The sequence below is a fragment of the Streptopelia decaocto genome (assembly GCF_964273445.1).
Source record: "Streptopelia decaocto genome assembly, chromosome: 1".
Taxonomy (NCBI): Eukaryota; Metazoa; Chordata; class Aves; order Columbiformes; family Columbidae; genus Streptopelia; species Streptopelia decaocto.
Window position 1 is genome coordinate 57,082,383 of NC_138663.1, and position 22,837 is coordinate 57,105,219.

Below are 22,837 nucleotides of genomic sequence, written 5' to 3' on the forward strand. Positions count from 1 at the left end.
ACATGCTGGCCCTGCTACACATGGAAGAGCAGAGTGCTGCAGTGGTATTAATTCTCCAGATTTTAAGGCCAAAAGCTGTCACCCTTGCTACATGTATAGAGACATAAATCTTGTTGGTTTTGACAACTCTTGATACCTGTATTTACCCAGTTTGCTCATGCTTAAAGATGCAAGCTTAGAGACTCTGATTTAACTGTGAAAGGTTTTCAAATCTTTTGTTTGGAGTCATGTAACTGAGGTGCAGTTTTGCCTGATCAATTCAGTAGGTGAAGGAGACCTTTCTAACCATATGTCTTATTTCCTGATCCTATGAATAAAGATACTGGAATGTTTCACTGAGAAATTTAGAAGTGTGTTTAATTAAAACTCGTGCATTTTAATAACATTCTAGATCAGAAGTTAAATTTGAAATAAAGCTGAATTGTAGAGTGTGAAAAAAATGTGAGACTTGCCAGACATTGTAGAAGTAGATGTTGAAGAAAAACTACTCCTGATCACTTCAGGTGAAAGTATTCACAAAGCAGAAGCCAGCAGATAAGATGAAATCTGTTTCTGTCCTGAAGTACAGAATTCTTCACAACTGTGGCAATAAGAAGTGCCAGCCACTCATTTAACACATGAACACCTTAAAAAGTATAGTAATTATCAGGGAGGGAGCAGGACAAATAGTGCATGTTCCAATGCTAGTGAGTTCTTTTTATGGCCTAATCACTAGTCCTTCAAGAGATCTTTCCTATGAAAATTGAAATATAAATTTTAATTTTGCATGTGTATTAGCTATTTGCAAGACTTTCACTAGAAACTGACTTGATTTCACGTTCTAGCTTGAAACATTTTAAAACAGAAATAGTATAAATGTATCATAAGTGAATGTTAAAATAAATCCCAACTAAGTATATTGTGATGTATAAATAACAATAATTTCTCATTGTTGCTATTCTTTTTTTAACCATCCTAATTCTTTCTTCTTCCCCTTACTGGACTTAGGCTGTTCTTCCCTACTTTATTCAGGAAAATCAAAAGTTTTGATATACTTGGAAGCCAGAGGTTCATTCATAGTATTTCTTAAGCTGTAAGTAGTCAAAGAAGCTTATGAATTCTATTAAGTTTTTAAAAGTAATTACTTCTAGAAAATCCCACCATTTTGCACCTGCAATTGAGTGCAAGCAAAGGATGCAGTTCAGAGGAATATTCAAGTTATGTTTTGTTAATTTCTGGGAAAAAAAAAAAACAACCAAACAAAAAACCACAAACCACACAACACTAAAAACAACCCCAGAGACCCCAGAGATTTGTATTTGAAAGCTGCTTCCCTTGCCAAATGAACAAAAATTGTGAACAAGCATTCACACTCTTTTTTTTGCTTCCTGGCATGGTATATTCAATTTGCTCACAAGGCTGCTGAACAGTTTCATAACACACAAGATAATTTGGTCATCTGTATAGAAACAAATACAAATTATCTAATCAGATGATCAAGTCTCAAAGCAAATAAGATCAACCAACGATATCACAGATCTGCCAAAATCCCAGTAATAAAAATGCTGTTGAGACTGGAGAATATTTTGGACATACCTGCCACCTGGTGTTCGGAAAACAACCTTATGTGTGAAAACAGCCTGAAGTGCTCTTAAATCTGGATTCCCCTTAACAAGCAAGCAGACACTGATGTATTTAATGTGGATTAAATGGATAAGCACCAAAAGTGTCTTTAGGTTAGTATTACTACCAGCATCTGTCTAGAAAGAAAAGGAACAGGGTGACTTAACATTCCTTTGAGTCCCATCTCTACTAACCACAAAAACTCTCAAGTACATCTTTTAATTAAGTATATTTACAAATCTCCCATCAGGTAATGGCACTTTTGATGAGAAACCTTCCAGGCACAACCTTATACAGCTTCACAGTCTAACTGTAAACTACAGTGTGCCAAACCCAGAGGCAAAGAAGTTGTATGAGCTGGAGCTAGGTAAAAAAAAGGACTAGCGATAAATAATACTGGGTAGTAAGCAGTCAGGGTTTGAAATCACTGTGATGACTACTAATGTGTTTCAGCTAAACTACTTAAAATCTCCAAGTCTTTATAGTGGAAGCAGCAACGGCAATAACTACCAGTTTCGTGTATTTGATGCCTGAAGTGATAGGACAAGAGGAAACGGCCTCGAGTTGTGCCAGGGGAGGTTTAGCTTGGATAATAGGAAAAATTTCTTCATGGAAAGGGCCATCAGGCATTGGAACAGGCTGCCCAGGGAAGCGGTGGAGTCACCATCCCTGGAGGTGTTTAAAAGGCGTTTAGATGAGATTCTTAGGGACATGGTTTAGTGCCAGAGTTAGGTTAGGTTATGGTTGGACTTGATGACACTGAAGGTCTCTTCCAACCGAAATGATTCTATGATTCTATGAAGTAAACATTCTTTGTTGGTAAAATTGATGCCAGTAAACACATAAACTGAGATAAACCATGTTTTATCTTTACATACCTAAGGGTTACTTCAAGTGGGGCCTAAAGGTTCAGTGTAGGCAATTGGACGAATTACTGTGCGATTCAGTGATATCAAACTGTACTTAAGCACGATGAGGGATTTTCTTTTTCTCTCCTTTGCAAAGCAAATTTAAATACATCTGTGTTTCACACTTATAACTTAGGATGAAACCACAGTCTAAAGTCAGTCGCAGCAACATAAATAACTAGCATTTAAGTTAGCACCCCTGGCAAAGACAAACTGTAACTATTTGTCTGGAATCACAGACAAACTGTAACTATTTGTCTGGAATCACATCTTCGTAGGGCTGCCAAGAATTAAGCAGAGTGTAGCGAGTTTTTCTTTTTCTTCAAGGCAATGGGGGTCAAATGCAACTGTGTCCCTGGGCGCCAGACTCCATTTCAGTTCTAGTAACTTTGGAAATGATACGCACTAGAAGGTCAACACTGTATTGTACATTTACAGTGTACACATGCTATGTCAGGTGCTTGTGTCAACAATTCTTTTAATGACCCATAGGTCCAAACATAACGTGTTAACTGAGAACCATGCAGTTGTTCATGGAGAAAGTAGCTACAGGTTTACTTATGAAATGCGGGAAGGTGAGGTTTTTTTGTTTCGTTTGCTTTTTTTCCACATTTTATTCTCAAGCCAAAAATCTTAAACAGTTTAATTCTCATGAACTTTTCCCAGAATTTAATTATTAATAGAGGACTCAGTTGCTTTCTCAGCATCTGAAGAAAGTATTTCCTAATGAAAACACAGAACAGAATAAGGAACTTTGTAGAGCAGAAGATATTCTTCCTGTTTTCTGTCAACAGTAACTGCTCAGCACAGATGTTAGCGCTATTTTCTTGACTTAGTATTGACAGGGGAACATGACGACTCTTATACGATCATTACAGAGAGCATGAAGCAGAAGAAAACACAGTCCACAAAGTCAAAAAAAAAGCTGGGGGGAGGCGGGGGGGGCCGAACCACTAACCACAAACAAAAATTACATCAGTGGTTTAGCACGTTGATGGCTACTAACAGTAGAGCCAGCATCATTGCTTCCATAAAGTTGAATACTACACTCATTATTGGATGTTATTGAAAATGTAGACAAAAATAATACTTTGGGCTACAAAAACATTGCATTCAAAAGGTACCACTCCATTATTTTTTGGTCTGTTTAAGCCTGTGGCAGCAACTCTGTTGTTAGTCATGGCTCCTGCAGAACCTATTTAATGTTCTGAGTTAATCTACATTAGTATTATTTTAACTGACAAATAACAATGTTGAATACAACTAGTTATCACCAAAACTCTGCTTTCCATTCCCATTTATGTTTCAGCATGCACAAACGGACCTTAAAAACCTCCTCACGTAATGGAATAAATATGCAAGAAGCTAAGAGAATACACATGGAAGGAGTCACTTCATGCTAACACTATTACATTTGTTCTTAAAAATCTGCTGATGATCATCAAAGACAAGGAAGCAGTCAAACAGTTTGAATAATAAGGTATAATCAAATTGTATTAAAATTGTACGTTTTCACTGAAAAGTGTTTTTTCGGTCTTAAAATGTGGCCCATGCAAGTCTTGATTTCATTGGAGACCTCTGAAAATGGCACGTTTCACTGTACTGAAACTGCCTAGCATATTCTTCTTAGGCTACTGCTTAAAAGGGAATTGGCTACTGAATCAACAAACCAATTCAGTAGCCAGAAAAACATGGATAGTCTGCAGTGCTACGAAGTCTGTATGGACACCAGTGCTAGAAGCTGTTCCTCAACCTATGTGTATATTCAACCTATGTTTTTATATAACACCATAAACTAAACATGCCAAGTTTTAACAGTTATTTTTCTTGATGAAAAGCTTAAGTCTGCATCTGGAGTGCTGAAACTGTTTCAGTTCTAAATCTTTAATCAAGCTGTGGTAAAAGCTAATCATCAATTGTTTCAAGCATGAAGAAATCAGTGTTGTCTTCCCAAAGCACTGATAATACTGTTTTCTCTGGGAGAAAGGATGTGGGGTTTTTGCTTCTCTGGCAAAGTTTATCGCAACACAGTATCTTGAAGCAGTAGAAAAGGCCAGGCCTTTTCAAAACCTGAAGTAGCACCATCTCTATTACACTCTTTCACCTCTACCAAAAGTTACAGGCAAAAGATCATGTACTAATTTGCTGATTTTTCAGGGGGAACACTTGCTAGTTAATTAAGAATAAACACAGTACAGTGCAAATATTAAACAAACTTCTACAAAACAGGACCAGAATAATTTCCTGCTTCTGCACATAACTTTGTACGTTAAAGCAGATGTGATGCTAGAAACTCTGTAAATAATCTGTAAATATACGAGTTACTTAAAATCCTGTTTTCAGAAAGTTCTTTCATTGTGCTGATCACAGGCAGACATGCAGAAATCACTGTAACTAGACTTAAGCAATTTGCATACAATTATGTGTCAACCTCTACCTTAAATCAGGGCATGCTATTTACAATTGTCCTTGAAGATCAGAACCGGACAGAGACAAAGAATAGTAAAATAAAAAATAGCATATTTTATTTTCAGCTTTAAAGATGCATCTCTAAACGATCAGTAGAAAAAAAAAAAAAACAACACAAGTAAAAAAAGTAAACATCGGCATTTCGTAAAATCACATAGAACTAATAAAAGACTTAATACAAAGTTTATATATACCATTCAAATGCAGTTTAAAAAAAAAAAGTAGTCCGGTCTCCAAGACCCCTTCTACTTGAAATAAATGATTAAGTACCCACAGATTTCAACTATAAAACTAGGATACATCCTTTCTTTTTTCTTCCATTTATGAAGTCAATTGCCACGTACTTCAATGACTTGCAAGTGAAATTCATGTTAGTCTCAGTTACAGTACTTGAGAGGACAAATACAATTCCAGGACTGAAGTCCTTCTGTTTTCAGTATCCGGAAAGGTTCTTTATCAAGTCAGCGCTCGTCACATATCCTTAGACTGATCATCCTCTTCAAGTTTCCTGATTTCATTCTTTAAACAGTTGATGGTCTCACGACTTGCTTTTAGTCTTTCTTTCAGTTCAGCAATTTCAAAACTAGTTTTCTTTTTGGCAGCTTCCAGCTTTTCCCTGGTTTTTACTTCAAGATCTGCAACTGTGGTGGCAATAAAGAAAAATAAATATTAAAAGAGAAAGCCAGAAAGCCTGTTTTGTGGCCCCATTCTGCTCATCAGTTTTGTGGATGGAGTTATAATTCACTAAATCTGGTTTACTGAGATGTCATAATTATTTTTTTTAATTATTTGTTCACGCACAAGTTTTTGGACAAAGCTGGTAACACCAACAAATTTAAGGAGGCCACAGATATCCCTTCATATCTCATACGTTATAGAGTTGTGGGCAGTGTAAAAAAACAAAACCAAAACAAAACACTGAGTTTTTTATCTGCTTCAGTAGCACATACTAAGGAAATATATTTTTAAAACAAACAAACAAAACAACAACACTAAAAATTTCTATCTATGTTCAAGAGAAACATCCAGAAATTTTAAGTGAGAAAAGTTTACGTTTGGACAAGACCTTTTTATTATTCAAATTATTAAACATTTTCTACACATAAACCACAGCAACATGAAATATACCAAAAGTCCACCTTAAGACTGGCTGAGGTAGAAAATACAAGTCCACACACCCAAACAGACATAAGGCAAATGACAAAGGTAACTTTGTAAAGCTTCGAACACATAGCTACTCTTAGTTTGAGGTATTCACTGTCTAAAAATACTTGTTCTCAGGGGAACCTGCATATAAGCCAAAGGCCAGGTGAGCCGCACTGCGACAGCACCAGAGTTTGTAACTAACATGGCAGGATTTGGGCTCAATACATATTACATTTACTTTCTGAGAGTGGAAGAGATGAAATTCAGAAGGTCAGAACATACATCATCGCTAAATGTATTGTACTTTATTAATCAATGTATTTCCATTTCTTTCATTCCCTTAATATTCTAGTTTATATTTAAAGCCAGATTAAATAGGAAGGACACGAAGAATATTCAGCTACACTGAAGAAGAATTGTTAGGAAATTACCTAAAGAATTAGAAGGGAAAAAGACAGGAAGAGCTTTCAGACACTGCTCTATCCCAAAAGGGTTGCTGCTTTGACTAACACAGTACTAACTGCTCTAGATTTCAGCAGTAAAGTGGGATCTTTGCTTGCACTTAAAATCCTGATGAAACCAACTTTATCACAAATTCAGCAGGCTGAATTTATTCAGTTTTATCTGATTTTACTGCATGCCATCACTCATAATACTAAATTATTCATAATTTTCTTCAGCAGGCACAGGGACCTGAAAATCTTGGAAGTTTTCAAATAAGTATTAATATCTTTGCAAAAGCTGAAGCTAATTTGATGCAAAAATATGACGTTTTAGCAGCATCCAAATCCTCTGTACTATTACAGCCCAGGGGAAGAAAAAAAAAACACAACACCAAAAACCACACAACTAAAACCAAAACAAACTCTTTTTTTATTGCTAAAATGAAAATATTTTAATTTTCAACTTACATTCTGTTTCATGCTTATAAGCACCTAGCGTTAGCTGACGAGATGTTGTCAACAGCTGCTGCATCATTGCAGTAGGGTCTTGAAATATCTAATGAAGGAGAAAAATACATGGTGTCAACAATACTGTTAAATATAAAGTGAGGATTACATTAAAAATTAACTTACCATTTCATCATAGAATTCAGAAACTACAGTTTTCTTTCCCAGGATAGCATTGGTATCAGACTGAAAAAGCTTCAGCAAGTGATACAAGGTTACCTGTAAAAAGACAAAATTGTATTAGCTTGACAACTGCAGGGAAATGATATCTTCTAGATATCAGTAAGTGGTATTTTTTCTTGTGTTAATTGTGTAGGATTTAAAATCTTTTAGGAATGCAAAACTAAATGTCATATAACTTCAGCAGGATTACTTAAATTTAGTATTGATAGTAAAACACACCAACTATCCAAAGGCTTCTTGATACTTTGTGTTTTTCTTAGGAAAGACACTGATGCTAGCATAGCACCATTGAAAAAAGACAATTAAAATATTCTAAAATCCTGTAACTAGGAAGATAAACTCCTGGTGTGTGCTCAGCCCAGGTAAGGTGCAACATGCAGCCACCTACCAGTAAACACCAGAGAAGCTAAGCACAGAAAAAGCCGTCACAAACACCAGTAGAAAAGCACGGAAACAGAAAAACATGGCCAACCATTAAATATATTTCCTGTGCAAACAGGCTTTATTACTTCCATGGCTGATGGGATCTATTTTGACCAGAAATATCCTACGGCACAGCTTGAGGCCACCATAATTGATTAAGTGTTGTTAAAAGTTCAGTGTACTTACAGGTCTCTCATTTGGATCAATGAAAAATATCTTAATGATTATTTCAAATTCACCCCAGCCTGTTTCAGTGATTTCATAGGGCGGTTTGGTAACAACTGCAGTGGGAAACACAGAAGTGTTAATACAGGTGATAACTCCTCATCAGAACTAATCAAAATTCCGTTTCCAGGAACAAATGCCCAAATGTAAAACCCACCTCGTAAAGGATTACCGTAGCTTTCATGCAACTTGAATTGAATTTTTTTGACATAGGCAGACATATCCTAAAACAGAAATGCCATGATTTCTGATTATTTAGACAGCACAGCAAACTACTGTTTATTCATCCATCCTACATGCCTATCATTTCTTCTGACGTAAATACAGTATTTCTTCTGACTTTGTGAGTAGGAAAGCAAGACAGTAAATCCAATTATTAGTACTGGCATACAAGTCTGTCAGTATTCTGTCCTCATGAATGCTCTCCAGCTCTCCCCTGGCCTGGAAAGATCACTCCACAAACGTAAGTGGAAAAGCATCTTCCTTCTCTTACTCTTTTTTGGACCCCCCCCAGCCTGTGTGTGCACTCCCCTTATGCCCCAGCACCCTCCTGCCCTCTCCTCACACCCCAAAGCTCATCCAGTCCACCCCCCTGCAATGAGCAGGGACATCTTCAACCACATCAGGTTGCTCAGGTCCAGCCTGGCCTTTAATGTCTCCAGGGATGGGGCATCTACCACCTCTCTGGAAAACCTGTGCCAGTGTTTCACCATCCTCGGTGTAAAATATTTTCTCCTCATGTCTGGCCTGAATCTCCCATCTTTTAGTTTAAAGCCACAAGACACAGTAAGGACAAGGCGCCGCACACCTCGTTCCTGTAGGGCTTCACGTAAACCGTCCACTGGTGCGTGTGACCGTCTTCCTCTCTTTTCTTCCCAAAATACCGGGCGACGTTTCCATACACGATCGGCTTCACAATGGTAACGCCCTTTAAAAAAGAGAAAAGAAAACCAACGACACGTTTTGAAAGGCGTTCGCCGGGCTGCTCCTTGTAGCCCGAACGAAGCCGGTGCCCCGCGGAGCGAGGCCCGTTCCCCGCCGCAGCCATCGCTCCTCCATCCCCCGCGCCGGGCCGGGCCCGCACCTTCACCCTGCCCCCGGAGTCAGGCCCGAACTCAGCCATTCTCTTGAACATATTGCCCCGGCGGGGGGGGCGCCGCCCGCAGCCGCGCCGCCCGCGCTCAACTCCCGCGCCACGGCCGCCTAGCCCGGCCCCGCCGCCACCGCCGCTCCGCGACCGCCATCCCCTGCGGCTTCCGGCGGCGCCCGCGTCACGGCGGGGCGGGAACGGCGGGGCGGGGCTGACTGACTGACTGACTGACTGACTGACTGACTGACTGACTGACTGACTGACTGACTGACTGACTGACTGACTGACTGACTGACTGACTGACGGACGGTGTGAGGCGCTCCTGGCCGGCCTCGCTGTCTCACCGGTCCCCGGTTTGGTCACCGCTCTTCACAGAATCACAGAGTGGTTGGGCTTGGAAGCGGCCTCTGGAGATCATCCAGTCCAACCCACCTGCTAAAGCAGGGTCACCCAGAGCAGATCACACAGGAATGTGTCCAGGGGGCTTTTGAATGTCTCCAGAGGAGACTCCACAGCCTCTCTGGGCAGCCTGTTCCAGGGCTCTGGCACCCACAAAGTAAAGAAGTTTCTCCTCATATTCAGATAGAACCTCCTGTGCTTCAGCCTGTGCCCGTTGCCCCTCATCCTATCACTGGACACCACTGAAAGGAGTCTGGTCCATCCTGTTGACACCCACCCTTGAGATATTTATAAACACTGATGAGATCCCCTCTCAGCTTCTCTTCTCCAGGCTGGACAGACCCAGCTCTCTCAGTCTCTCCTCATAAGAAAATTGCTCCAGACCCCTCACCATCTTTGTAGCCCTCTGCTGGACTCTCTCCAATAATTCCTTGTCTTCCTTGCATCCTCCAAATTGAAATGGATATGTATAGGACCCCTCTGATATGCGTGACCTTTCTAAGCCTGGTTAACTTTAAATGATGCTCCCTCTCTTGGCTGTGTTTTACAAACACAGTTTAGTCTTTTTAAAACAGAAAAACCCGTCGCGCTCACGCCATGTCCACGGCTGACAGGCCTCTGCGTGCAGGTCACCGTGCTGCTGTGAGCTCAGCGGTGCTTAAAAAAAGGAAGCAGGGAATTATATTGATTCTTTTTCTTCTTTTCATATTTTTACTTCTGTAGCCTTCAAACACACACTCAACTAGCATATGCTGGTGTTCACTGGTCTCATTGCACACCATTCCCGTGGACACACACGGTGCCTGGTTAAATGAAGCATCCTGCACAAGGATCGCAAGGAGGGTAGGGTGGGAAGGAAAAGCCTACTAAAAATAAAAAAAGGAGGGGGGGAAAGAGGGTTGCAAGCATGCTAAAAGTTGCACAGCCACTCCAAGTTTCAAAATATTCAGTTTGTGGGCTGACCGGTCCAGAAATTTTTGTACATCTTTGGAATATACGGGATATCACCTTTGGTAAGACTTCATCCCGTTGTCTTCCAGGCAACACAAACCAAAAGGCTGAGATGTGTGGCAATTTCTGTGTTCAGTTTGAAATTGGGTCTGTCTTTTTGAAACAACCTGTAGTTTCTGAGAAAAAGCAAAGAACTTTCCTCTGGCAACTTTCAATTACCAGAAAACAAGCAGAATAAATCTATTGAAGCAAGTCCACAAACAATGCAAAATAAACTAGGCTGCAAGAGGATGCTGTATTTCAGGCATTTATCTTTGGGTGGTAAAGTTAAAATACAGAGCTAGGTTAGCAGGGTGGCAACCAACTAGTTTCTGCCACCATTTTATGGTTAATCTGCAAAAAAGCTCCTTTGCCTATGGGGAAATAACTGAGCTGTCAGGTAGTCTTCTTGGCCAGTGACTGTTCAGTTGTGCTCTGGCACAGCAGGAGGGTTGTCACGCTGCAAGCTAACGAGTTATGCCTCTGGTTCAAAGTTGTATGCAAGTAACACCCATAATTGCCCAATTCCAGTAGTTTCCATTTTATTTACCCTGTGAACCTGACGGTTCTTTGGGTGAACAAGGTATTAAAAATTAACTGGCAATGTTTCACCCTGCTTAGGTGTGAGCAGCTTATGTCAGCTGTCCTTGTCTTCATCAAAAGGAGCTGGCTGAGCAGGACCCCTTATTTACATTGTTTTCCTGAGCAGCTGGATATAACAGAATATGTGATCTAAATATTTCCTTGTTCTTGTAGGAAGGCGGTCAGCATCCCGTGGTACCCAAACACCAGCAGAGGACAGAACTGTTGAACTGCTGGTGACTGGGGAGTGATGCCCATGCAGGGTAACACACAGTGGGCTGAGCCGACTCAAGGGTCAATAATTTCTCTGTTTCAGGAGGAGGTGAGTCTGAGGGCATCCCTGCTCCGTGCCCCAGCTGTAGCCTCCGGTCTGCCCAGCTGTGTCCATTCCCACGATGGACCAAGGAACTCCTCCGGGGAGCTGCAGCCAGACCCTGCCTGCAAACCACTCTCCAGAGCCCGCCCTCCCATGGCATCCAGTGTGTGCCAGGGCTCCTGGTGGACAAGAAGATGGCGAATGGCCTCAATTTGCACCAGGGGAGGTTCAGAGTGGATATCAGGAAAAATTTATTCCTGGAAAGGGTTGTCAGGCATTGGAACAGGCTGCCCAGGAAGTGGTTGAGTCACCATCCCTGGAGGTGTTTAAAAGGTGTTTAGATGAGGTTTCTTAGGGACATGGTTTAGTGCCAGAGTTAGGTTATGGTTGGACTCGATGACCTTGAGGGTGTCTTCCAACCAAAATGATTCGATGAATCTATGAATACCATGCCTAACCCACTCCTGGGAAGCAAAAATTCCCTAACTCTTTCTTTGCATGAACTAGATCTCACGTGACAGTGATGCTCAGCTCTGCAGTATTATAGCTCTTCTTGTTAAAATGAAGCAAGTTGGCAACACTGGCATGTGGGCCAGTCTTTTGCAAGTTCTCACTGTCTTCAAAGAAAAATTAAATCTCCTGAGGTTAATGTAATTGCTAATTAAATTAACCTCTTTACTCTGTAAACATTAACACAGACAAAAAGAAGAATGATGCCATTCCTGCTGTACAGAAACCTTTTCCTCCCATGTGTGATGACTGCCCTGCAGATCTCCCTTTGGGAAGGGGGAATGATGGGCTTGAATGTTGCTCTGCTGTGTATTTTAAAGACAGAGCTGTAACCAGCTAATCTGTTTGCAACTGGGAGATGAGAGGGCAGCCCACCACAGCAGCACCTCGAGAAACTGTGCTCACCTGAGCAGGGGCTATTGCACATCTGCTTGGCCCTCGGGATCCTGCCACCATTGCACCACCAGCAGCTGTTGGTCTGTAGGATACATGATTCTGATACAGAAAATAAAAAAATATGACTGTATGGGGAATGCCCGTGCTAGAGGGGGTGGTCCTTTTATTCTTTAAACCAACCAAATATGAAAACCACATGCAATATGTCTTAACTTCAAAAATGCCCTTGGAAAACACAACACAGGTTTTCTACTTTCGGAAATAAATTCCATTATGTCTTCTCTGGAGACATTCAAAACCTGCCCGGACGCCTTCCTGTGTAGCCTCATCTAGGTGTTCCTGCTCTGGTGGGGGGATTGGACTAGATGATCTTTCGAGGTCCCTTCCAATCCCTGACATTCTGTGATTCTGTACATTGCTCTCTCTATATAGAAGTACAAATCAAGCCCAACATGTATTTCCACAAAAACAAGAGAGGAAAATACAACCATGGCCAATTTATGCTGTGGTTCTGACTGTATTTAATCAATGCTGGCCTCTGCCTGGACAGAAATGAAGTGCAAGCAAGATTTCACAGAGGAAACTTGGGAAACCAGCGCAGTGTTGGGGCCCTCCCACTGCCGTTACTGCCCTAAGGGTGAAAGCGCAGACACTGGCAATGGCCAAAAAAAATAATTCCTTCCAAAGATAAGCAAGTTTCTTTGCTGGCTCCTGCAGGTTTGAGCGCGGGTGGCTCAGCTGCACACGCCTGTCAGGGGCCATGGGCTGGCGGGTGGGCTGTGGCAGGCAGGGTGTCCTCTGCAGCAGCAGCTCCTGCCGCGCTTTGAAGCTGTTGACAGCCAGAGCGGGTAGAGCTGCTCTCACGGGCGGCCCCGAGGGTGCTTTTGGCAGCCTCCGTACATGTATCCGAACAGACCCACTCATCTCGCTCCTGCCACCAGGCTCGCGCCTGTGGAGCTTCTTGCTGCACAAACACCTGGTTTTGGTGAGGGGCTCAGGGCTTTGCCTTTCCCTTCTTATGACTTGCCTGCCCTGTTTTGTCCTGTGGACACGCCACTATGTCTGCAGCAGGAAGGAGAAGGGACGGGGACAGTGATTCTCATCTGAAACGCGAGTGTTGGCCAACATGGATGCTGTTGTGGCTTAACGTGAGCTGGCAATACAACCATGATAGCTGCTCGCTCGCCTCCCTCCTAGCCTCCCAAATAGGGGAGAAAATCAAAAGGGAGAAACTTGGATTGAGACAAACAGTTTAATAAAATGACAAAATACTAATACATTACTAGTAAATATATATATATTTATATATATATATACTTATATATATATATATATATAAGAGAAATAAAAGATACTCGGGCAATTCCTCACAAACTCCGTCCACACTGAGCAGCCAGTCCCAGGAAACAGCACCTGAGCACCTGGTCCCAAACAGCTGATCCCAGAGAGAGAAAAGACAAAAAAGGCAGAAAGGCCCAGAGGCCTCTGCAAAATGGCAAAAGGCCGAACTAATGAAAGTCCTGAACAGAACTCCCCCAGCTTCAACAAAAAGAACCAAGATAGTGATGAAGACAAAAGAGACCAGAAGATCCCCCCGCCTCCTTAAATATGAAGCATGATGCTAGTGGGCTGGAATAGTCATATTGATCAGTCTGGACGTCAGTCAAGCTCTGCCCCATCTCTGCTCCCCTTCCTTGCTGCCTCACACCTGTGGGCAGAACGCTCAGAGTGCCCTTGGCTCTCAGACCAGAGCAATTAAAAACATGAGCTCTGTGCTGGGGTGTTATCTCTTGTTGTCAAACTAAGTCCAAATAATGATCACGCTAGCTATGAAAAACAAAGCTTTCTAACTGCATGAAGAAAATTAACCCATTTTCAGTCAAACCAGCACAGATGCCCGTGGCCAACACATGGATTGCTCCCAAGACCCGCGATCAGAGCCTCTGAAGGACAGGAGTTTAGCAAGAGCCTGTTGCCACTGCCCATTCCTCCATGTCCCCAGGTCCCCCGGCAGTTCCTGTCCTCCACTCCCACTCCAGTTTGCTCCACAGCTTCACCTGCTTGCCCCGCTCCAGCAGTGCGGCCACCATAGGCAGATGACCAGCAGGAGAAGGAACTGCAGCAAGGGAAAGCAGCGCAGTCAGGAACTGGGGAGGTGTGATGAGACAGGTTGCTTCTGGGAGAAGCTTCCTGGTGACCAGAGAATCACAGAACGTTAGGGATTGGAAGGGACCTCAAAAGATCATCTAGTCCAATCCCCGCACCAGAGCAGGAACACCTAGATGAGGTTACACAGGAATGTGTCCAGGTGGGTTTTGAATGTCTCCAGAGTAGGAGACTCCACAAACCCCCTGGGCAGCCTGTTCCAGTGCTCTGTCACCCTCACTGAGAAGAAGTTTCTTCTCATATTTAAGTGGAACCTCCTGTGTTCCAGTTTGAACCCATTGCTCAGCTCAGACTGTGGAAGAGTGGCAGGGCTAGAGAGGGTGAAGAGAAAAGTTGTAGGCAGTGACAGCAAGTCTGTGTCAGCAGAGATGGACTAAGCCGATGGGATCCTGACTTCTAAACTCCGGCATTTAGGTGCTCATTTTAACAAAACTTGTTAAAATGGAAATTCCCGCCCCATGTGCCCCCTGGAAGTCACAAGAGCAGACTTGGAGAATCCCAGGCTGTGTCCCCAAAGGTTATTTGATCCAAGACGTTTCATAGCTGCTGACAGCTGACACCTCTCATGGACCTTCCCTGGAGCAGCCAGGGGTAGAAGGCAAAATGTGAGGATTAGTCAAGACTTCATGGTGCATACAGCCTCTTAATACTGAAACCACAGCTCTCCTGCACTTATCTCATCTCTTAACCTCCTCCCACTCCCTTCTGGTTCCTCTGCTCTGTAGCAACCAGAAACGCAGCCTCTTCAGTACATGGGCATTTTCCAATACTTAAAGCATCACTCCAAAATTGTACATATATGATGTGGAAAGCCACAGCCAAAGTAACATCACCTCAGAATTTTGTTTAAACTCTCTCACAATACCGACCAAAGGGGGATTTGGCTATCTAAACTCTGCTACTCAGATTTGTTATAAAATTATTATCAAAGTCCTGGTCTTAATGCAGTTACTGCTCATCATGAATCTACCACCATTAACAACCTAACAGAAGTAGCCTGGAGAAACGGGCATCGGACACACGGTCTGCACCTATTGAAATTAAGGAAATCACCTAAATGGAGCAGTTTTCAAAGCAGCCACTTTCAGAGTCACAAGTAAGTTGTGGCATACGGCCAGCTATGGGGGGAAACCTTCTTAGGAACAAAAGCGGAATGAAAAAATCTGCGCGATGACGTGGGAAGGACTGGAAATGGCTCTTGCCTACAGCAAAGGGCTGGGAGTGCCATGAAGAATACAGGTGCTGAACCCACTTCTACCAGCCTATTTTTGGGGGCTGCTGCCCCTGTGATGTAACTGTTGAGCCCAGCCTCTGCCCAGGCATGTGGTTTAGGTGAAGCTTTATCATATGCAGCTGTTGTGAAAGAAACTGTGTCCAGGCAGCTCCTCACAGACCCAAGTCCCTCACCTGTTTTACAGCTCCCTCAGACAGCACACAGGTACTGTTTTGATAAATAAAGAACAACTCCCAACTCCAGACTCTCAGCAAAATGACCAGGTGCCTTAGCATCCTTACCTAGGTCAAGTCCAAGATTTAGTTCCAAAATTTGTGCTTTTAAATTTGCCAATTTTTATCAACTTGAAAAGAGGTGGGAACAGTTTTATTCATCAGAGTGTCACATACAGTCCCACAAGAGCTGCCCTCACACGTGTGTCATGTAAGATGTTCCCCAAGCTTCTTCCAGCCCTGGAAAGGATGAACCCAAGTGGGCTCTGAGGCCACCAGCTCCAAGGACCAGGTGCAGCTGGAGGCAGCACAGACCTGGCTCCAGTGATGACACCAAACCAATGTCTCTCATGTTGGCCCCCATGGTTTTAACAGACTATTAATTTAATTGTTGTTTTGGTTTTGGCAGCTTGTCAGTTTTCTAAAGAAAGATGTGAATTTATATAAACTTTCCCTTCTTCAGTAATGCACCCAAGCCCCACACAGTGAAAAATCTGAGATAGTTTGTGCTGTCGTTATAACTAAAAAAATGGTGAGGGAGATGGTAATGTAGAGGGGTTAGGAGTTTTGTTTCTAAATAAATTTGAGTAAAACACATAAAATTATTGTTTTCTTTTTATTCCCCAAATAGCCTCACTGAATGGAACAGTCAGGGGAGAACCTAAAATGAGGAGGGCACAGTAGGGATCCCACATGACAGAAAAAGGAATCAAAAATCTGAAGTATCAGACTGTTCGCTACCACTGTGAAAGAAACACCAACAAACTTTTACTGGACTCCAGCTGAGATGGAAGGCAGCCAGCAGATAGCTTTAATCATTATGGAGAATTTTTATTTACAGGCTTCATTCCCATAAACAGCCCAGTCCTCTCAAATTAAACGTTTTTAAAGTTCCTTTTAATGTCAGTTATAGTGATCTGTGAGCTCAAAATACAGCTTTTGTTGCAGAGTAACAGGCTAATCGCTCTCATCTAGTTAAATAGCTGCTAATAAAACATTGGTCTTCTCTGACCCTTTTCATTCAAAGTATTTAATGTATTTAAAAAAGGGCCCAGCACACAATTTAGACATTATTTCCAACAGTTTCTTCTGCTGTTCCACACCATTCACCATTTTCACTACACTTACACTGCGGGTCTGTGAGAAAATGGGAGCTGCGGACCTACATCTCACAAAGATTCCCAGCTAAAATGATTCAGGAGAGTGAGAACTACAGTTTTAATTACGCATAGGCTGCAATTAACATTTTGAGGTGGGAGCCCAAGTCCCGTACAGCTCGATCCATGAATAAGGATTCTGTTTGGGATGAATGGTCTCTGTTCTCATCCCCTCCCACCAGCGCGGATCTGTAAAGCATCCAGGCAGAACCACGTATTTTTTTAAATGGAGCACAGTCTGCAGATTGTAAAAGGTGTTGAGGGCAGCTGCCTGTCCGTCAAAAAGAAGTAGATGGCTAAACAGGGAAAGGGAACACCAGCGAGCTTTGGAAACGGGTTTTAAGCATCATTTTAACCATTCTGAAATACAGTAACTCTGCAGAGCTCCCCGCTCCTTCAGAGGCAAACGCTGCCTGGGAACCCACCCATCTTCTGCCGGGTTCTGGAGACGCCTTCAGCTACAGCCAACAGCTTCTGTGCGGACAGTGTCTTCCAGTGTTTTCAGTGTCAAAGGCTTTTTGAGCATTAAAATATTTCTTTCACTCCAAGTGTATTATATGGGAAAACATGCACAGGAATTTAACAGCAGCGCACTGAAGAGGCATTCAAATAATATGGAGAAAATAAGGAAAGAAACAAGGACTTTTTCATGAGGTGTCAAGGTAAGGACGAGAAACATAGAGCTTGTTTATTTTGCGGAAAAAGGGGAAGAAGCAACTGCCATCTCCTTAAACTTAGAGCAGTTGGGGATTATAACATCTAGTTCTGTTGACAAAATTTGTAGCTCATAAGGAGGTGGATATGTGGGATGCATGACCAATGTGTGGACATTAATTAGGGTCCCAGACATATAACAATGTTACTCATCTATCCAATGCCTCATTTGTAAAAAATAATTAAAAGGGATAGCAATCTTCTACCTGCAGCAAAAAGACACCTATTTCTATGAATAAAAATGCTCTGCAATTGTTTTTCATGCCGTCTCTCCAGGAGCACTAAAAGAGCAGAGTAAGAAAGGCAGAGAATTCTTGATCACTTTTGAACACCATACACTCAGTGTCTCAGCATTAAAAGCATGGACTAGCCTCTCTGTTTTCTATAATATTATACATTATGTTACATGACCAAAAGGGAGTTTCTTCTCTGATTTACTTCCAGCTCAACCTTAACCAGCAAAAGTTCCACCTGTCTGGTTGGCACCAGCCCCCTCTCCCAGTCCATCACACTCTCAGCTTGCAACACCCTTGAAAATAAACGTCCTGCCCTCTCCTTGCTGCTGCATCCAACTCCTCCTGTGCCTTTCCCAAACCCCTCTTTTCACCTCCAGTCTAAGAAAGGAAATATCAATACATTTTATTAATATAATAATAAAATAATACATTAACATATTGTTACCTCATTCTCACTTCAGTTTTTCTCCATTGCCTCTCTAAAGGCTGCCTCTTCTACATCTCCCAACAACTTAAATTTTCTAGTATGTGTGGCATGCTTATCGTCTCATCTCCAGCCATTTACTCACATTTTTAAGAATCAATTGCTTGCTTGTGCACCTTCAAAGAGCTAAAACAGATACATTTTGATTATACTGATACACTTCCTTCCTCTTGCACTCCCAGTTAAACATCCATGTCTTACACAGCAAGCTCTCCAGAGCAGCAGCGGCCTTACCTGCTCTCAGAGCATGAATGAGCATCAACTCTTTTAAGTTCTTCAGGATGTTTGGGGTAACCTGTGTTGTTAGTCAAGGTGCATTCAGAAATTCAAGCAGGCGTGTTGTGCTTTAAGCACCTTAGGAGATGCCAAAGCCACTGTCAGGGGTGCTGAGTGTGCAGACCACACTCCTTTAACAAATATGCTATGCTACCAGGTGGTTACCTATGGAAGAACACAGATGTTAACTTGGCAAACATGTCTCCCAGTTGACTGCCTTATTTCCCAGAGTGTGATGCTACAGGCCCTCAAGAGGACCTGGCTAATTCCCAAATGTAAGACAGGGGCTCTGTCCCCAAAATTATTGTCAATGTTTCCTTTCCTGGCATGTCATGATTAGCTATAGTCCAGCATTTCAGGATAAATTGGGGGAATAAAGACATTCAGGTATTTGCATCTGATTTCCCTGTAATAATGTTTGTAAAAAAGGTATCTTTGTGATCATAAGCTACACATATACCCAGGCCTTGCTTTACTCAGCCTGTGCTGCACAAACTTACCTTTCACATCTTCAGACACTTTGCTCTGTTGACTTTTTTGGAACTTGATTTGTATTCTGCTGCTCTCCTCCTTTACAACTTACCATCTCTCCTGGACCAGCTGCAAAATGACGAAAAGGTTTGAAAGACGAACCAGGGGAGAGTAAAAAGATAGAGAACAGGAATAATACCCTGAGCATCTCTTCCCTCCCCAAATGTAACAGGGGTCAAAAGGGACACTTCTAACTATTTACTCAAGGTCTGCTTCCCCGCAGGCACTTGGGTGTCTTTTGTTTCCACAGATTTCAATAACTCAAGCCTGTCCCCAGCCAGCAATGCTCCTCTGCTGACAAGAAACGAAGCAGGATGCCGCTTTGCCAAAGCTCAGCAGTGCCTTCAGCCCGGCTGCACCAGAACGGGTGCAGCAGCACGAGGGGAGATTTTCTCATTGCACAAAGACACCCTGGGGACATCGCTGTCCCATGGCCTGGGCTGCACCACGCACAGCCCAACACCTGCACAAGGTCTCCAGGGCTCCCTCACAGGAACAGCTCCTGCAGTCCACAGATCGCCCTTCCATTGCAGCGTAAGAACGCACAGCTCTTGGAAGTGACTGTTTGAAGCCCCCACGTTAAACCTCACAAATGCCTTTCACCTCCCTCCCCTCCCCAAAAAACTGCCAGTCAATATTAGGGGGTGCACAGGGATGTTACTCGGCCAGTACCGCTGTGCTCAGAAACAGGTTCATCCTGGTGGGGGTCCTTTTGTGTTTTCTTTTGGTCATGGGGTTTTATTGTTTGTTTGTTTTAAATCCTGTAGCCCTCAGAGGACAGGATGGATGGGAAGGGTCAGCTCTGTTCTGCAGCCAATCCGCCAGCATGAAGAGGTGGCAGAGAAGAGGTTCTGCACCCCTTTCCACATCACTGGGCGCTGGAGCAGGGGGAACAAGCAAGGACAATAATTTAAGGGATTATATTTTCCCCAGAGAGCTTCCAGGAAAGGAAAAACAAACCCTACCATATTCAGAATGTTTACTTTCCTCGTTCTTCTGAAACAGTTTCAAATCAGACCTTGACAATCTGGCGTCCTGGTTAGTTAACCTGTGCTTGAATGCTTCCACAACAAATTCGTCCACGTGCTACTGAATCCTCACTGTGTTTATCTCTGAGTACACAGCCCATGCTTTTGGGGACAGGATGCTTTATAACACAACCCTCTGCCATTCAGCAACAGGAACTGCTGAACACCCTAACACAGAGGAAAATTCCAGCAAGGTATTTTAAAATAATGAGTTAGCAACGATTTTTCCCATGCTCTCCACCCAGAAGGAAGCCTGGAGTCCTCCAAGCCCAACACTCCTTTCACCACGTCCAAACTTTCACACTGTCAATGAAGCTGAGCTATAACCCATGCTCACCTGGTTAAAAACCCAGGTTAACTGTGAAACTCAGTGCAGTAAATAATCAGTGGCCAAGTTTGTTTTCCTATCCTGTTGCTTGCTATTTTGAACAATTAAAATTTGAACCATTTAGAGTAAGCAAATGTTATTTTTGTTACCACAGGTTTAGGGCGCTAGTCAAAGAAATCCAGGTTCATTTCCTAATGAGTGATATTGTTTCCTCCACACAGACCCATACAGTCACCCCCCTCATTCACTCAAAAATGTTTAAATAAAATCATGAACGTTGTGATTTTCCAAGCCAATCAGCCTGCGTTTCAGACTTTTTTGAAGCTATAAAGATTAGAAAGAGTTATTTTTCCTAAATGAAAATCAGCATTCTCAAATAATCTTATGACTGCCAAATGCTGGAGGCTTGTCACAGACAGAAGTCAAGCTGACAACACTGCAAAATGGTACCAGAAAGATAAGGTGGTACAACAGATGTAGCTCATTTTGTGCTACAGTAAATTAACTTCAACAAATATTATGAAAAGTTTTCAACAAATATTATGAGAAGTTCACCATCAGTGAGGCAAAGCATGGCAATTTAATGACTTTTCGTGTATAACACACAGATGTGTGTTTTACACATACCATGTTCCGATTTTAGGAGCAGAGTGAAACATTTGGCCACAAACCAGAGTGCCCAAAATGATTTCGAATCACTGCAGGATGGAACTGCCACTGGTATCAGACAACTCTGCGTGAACAGCTCAACCGGCCACGCAGCTGGTTTACCAACATTTGCCAGATTTAGTCAATTTGAGAAGCCAGATTAAAATAAAAAGGTTTATCATCACTGGTTTAATGTCTCCTATATAGCAAGCCCACCGCTCCAAGCATTGCTACACATTTGAGTCTGAAAAGGTAATTTTAAGAGCCTGACATTGCTTTATGCAGCCGCCTTTTGTTCTTCAGTTGACACATTACATGCGGGTCACCGCATTTTACACAAAAATGCCTGACCAAAAAAAGAGGCTGGCTTAGTAAAAGAAGTCTGCACTTCTCACTGATTTTAAACTCTGCAAAAAGTCTTTGAAGACCAGAGGAGAAGGACAAGAGCTAATAACAGAACTATTTTTAAATTCGGAAATAATTACAGCACAAAATCTGGCTATGACATTAGAACATCCACGCTTAAAGATTTAATGTCTGAATATTTGAAAAGACCGACATAACGAGCACTGAGGAGAAATTAGACAAGCTGAAATGAAGAGAGACAAAAGTATTTTTTTTATATAAAAATGGCCTTTATTTCTTCAATACAAGGTAAACTACTATTGCAGTTTAGGACCAACACAAAAGTTGGACAGCAAATTGCTTAACAGTCTCCTAAAGGCTGGAAAGAAAGAAACCGTGAAAGCTAAAAGTTATGCAATATTTCAAGTATAACATCTAAAAAAGATGAAATGATCCCTAAACTTAACTAAGTACCTCTGCTGAAAATGTATTAAAATCCACATTTGCTAGGATACCATCTTACCTTGTTGAAAAATATAGGTCTCCAGAAACTCAAGTATTCAACAGACTCTTTGGCCTGCCGGTATCAGGAAACTGTTTACTATACATATATAAAATCCTTCGGAGTCAGGCATTCTGACAGGCATCCATTTCCTTACATTTTGCATTGCAATTCTGCATTCCCTGCTGTATTTCAAAACCATTTCTTGAAAAGCTTACTCGTACATCCTTGTGCAAAATGGGAATCGGGAAACGGAATGGTACAGGAAGACAACACAGCCTTTTGTTTAGAAAGTCAGCAGTGCTGGTAATCGTCATAAAAATGTTAAGGTTTACCAAACAGGAATGTATTTCACCTTTAAAACACTTGGCTTTTTTTCTGTTAATGTTAAAGGAGGACACCTGCAGTAGTAAGGAAACTTAATTTGCAATCACTTGTATTTATAAAAGCACACACATTCCTCATTTTCTTACATTTGAAGATTAACGGAATGTCTGTTTTGTAATGTAATAATAATAATATGCACAGTTTAATACAAAATACAGTATATAAGAGGGTGAGGTCAAAGTCTATTACTCGAATATACCCCAAAGTGTTCACACTGAATCATGTAAAATCACATTACATGGTATTAATAGATGGGAATTTTTACAACTTAAATGCTCCATTTGATTGGGATCAAAGGTATACTGTTTACTATTTCAAGAGACTTCAATAAAACTAGTATATAGTAAAAGATTTAAGCACAGACATAGGTCATATCAGAACCTAAAACCCACTGTGATAA

The 22,837-nt window shown here is 42.1% G+C and overlaps 1 protein-coding gene and 1 long non-coding RNA gene across 3 annotated transcripts in view; one reads left to right on the forward strand and one right to left on the reverse strand.

Moving 5' to 3' along the window:
• Nucleotides 1-21,510, forward strand: part of LOC309448412 — a 35,705-nt gene extending 14,195 nt beyond the window's left edge. Inside the window, exons 2-5 of one of the 2 annotated variants that reach the window (XR_014185794.1) lie at nucleotides 11,142-11,289; nucleotides 16,433-17,620; nucleotides 19,450-19,733; nucleotides 19,967-21,510. This is a non-coding gene — a long non-coding RNA (uncharacterized lncRNA). Of the gene's footprint in view, nucleotides 1-11,141; nucleotides 11,290-16,432; nucleotides 17,621-19,449 lie in introns of both variants that reach the window. The other variant, XR_014185795.1, reaches the window with a different exon arrangement.
• On the reverse strand, nucleotides 5,014-9,173 carry YEATS4 (YEATS domain containing 4). The gene is made up of 7 exons (XM_082069886.1): nucleotides 8,991-9,173; nucleotides 8,715-8,834; nucleotides 8,064-8,130; nucleotides 7,868-7,962; nucleotides 7,202-7,294; nucleotides 7,037-7,124; nucleotides 5,014-5,620 (listed from the first exon to the last, which is right to left on the reverse strand). Exons 1-7 carry the CDS (start codon nucleotides 9,039-9,041, stop codon nucleotides 5,451-5,453), a joined length of 684 nt encoding a protein of 227 aa, XP_081926012.1. The 5' UTR covers nucleotides 9,042-9,173; the 3' UTR covers nucleotides 5,014-5,450.
• Nucleotides 21,511-22,837: the final 1,327 nt, after the last annotated feature.

Coding starts and splice junctions, on each gene's coding strand:
- YEATS4 (XM_082069886.1), bottom strand. CDS start 9,041: ATGTTCAAGAGAATGGCTGAGTTCGGGCCTGACTCCGGGGGCAGGGTG. Junction 8,835..8,990: donor ACTCCGGGGGCAGGGTGAAG/GTGCGGGCCCGG, acceptor TCTTTTTTAAAG/GGCGTTACCATTGTGAAGCC. Junction 8,131..8,714: donor TGAAGCCCTACAGGAACGAG/GTGTGCGGCGCC, acceptor TTTCTGTTTTAG/GATATGTCTGCCTATGTCAA.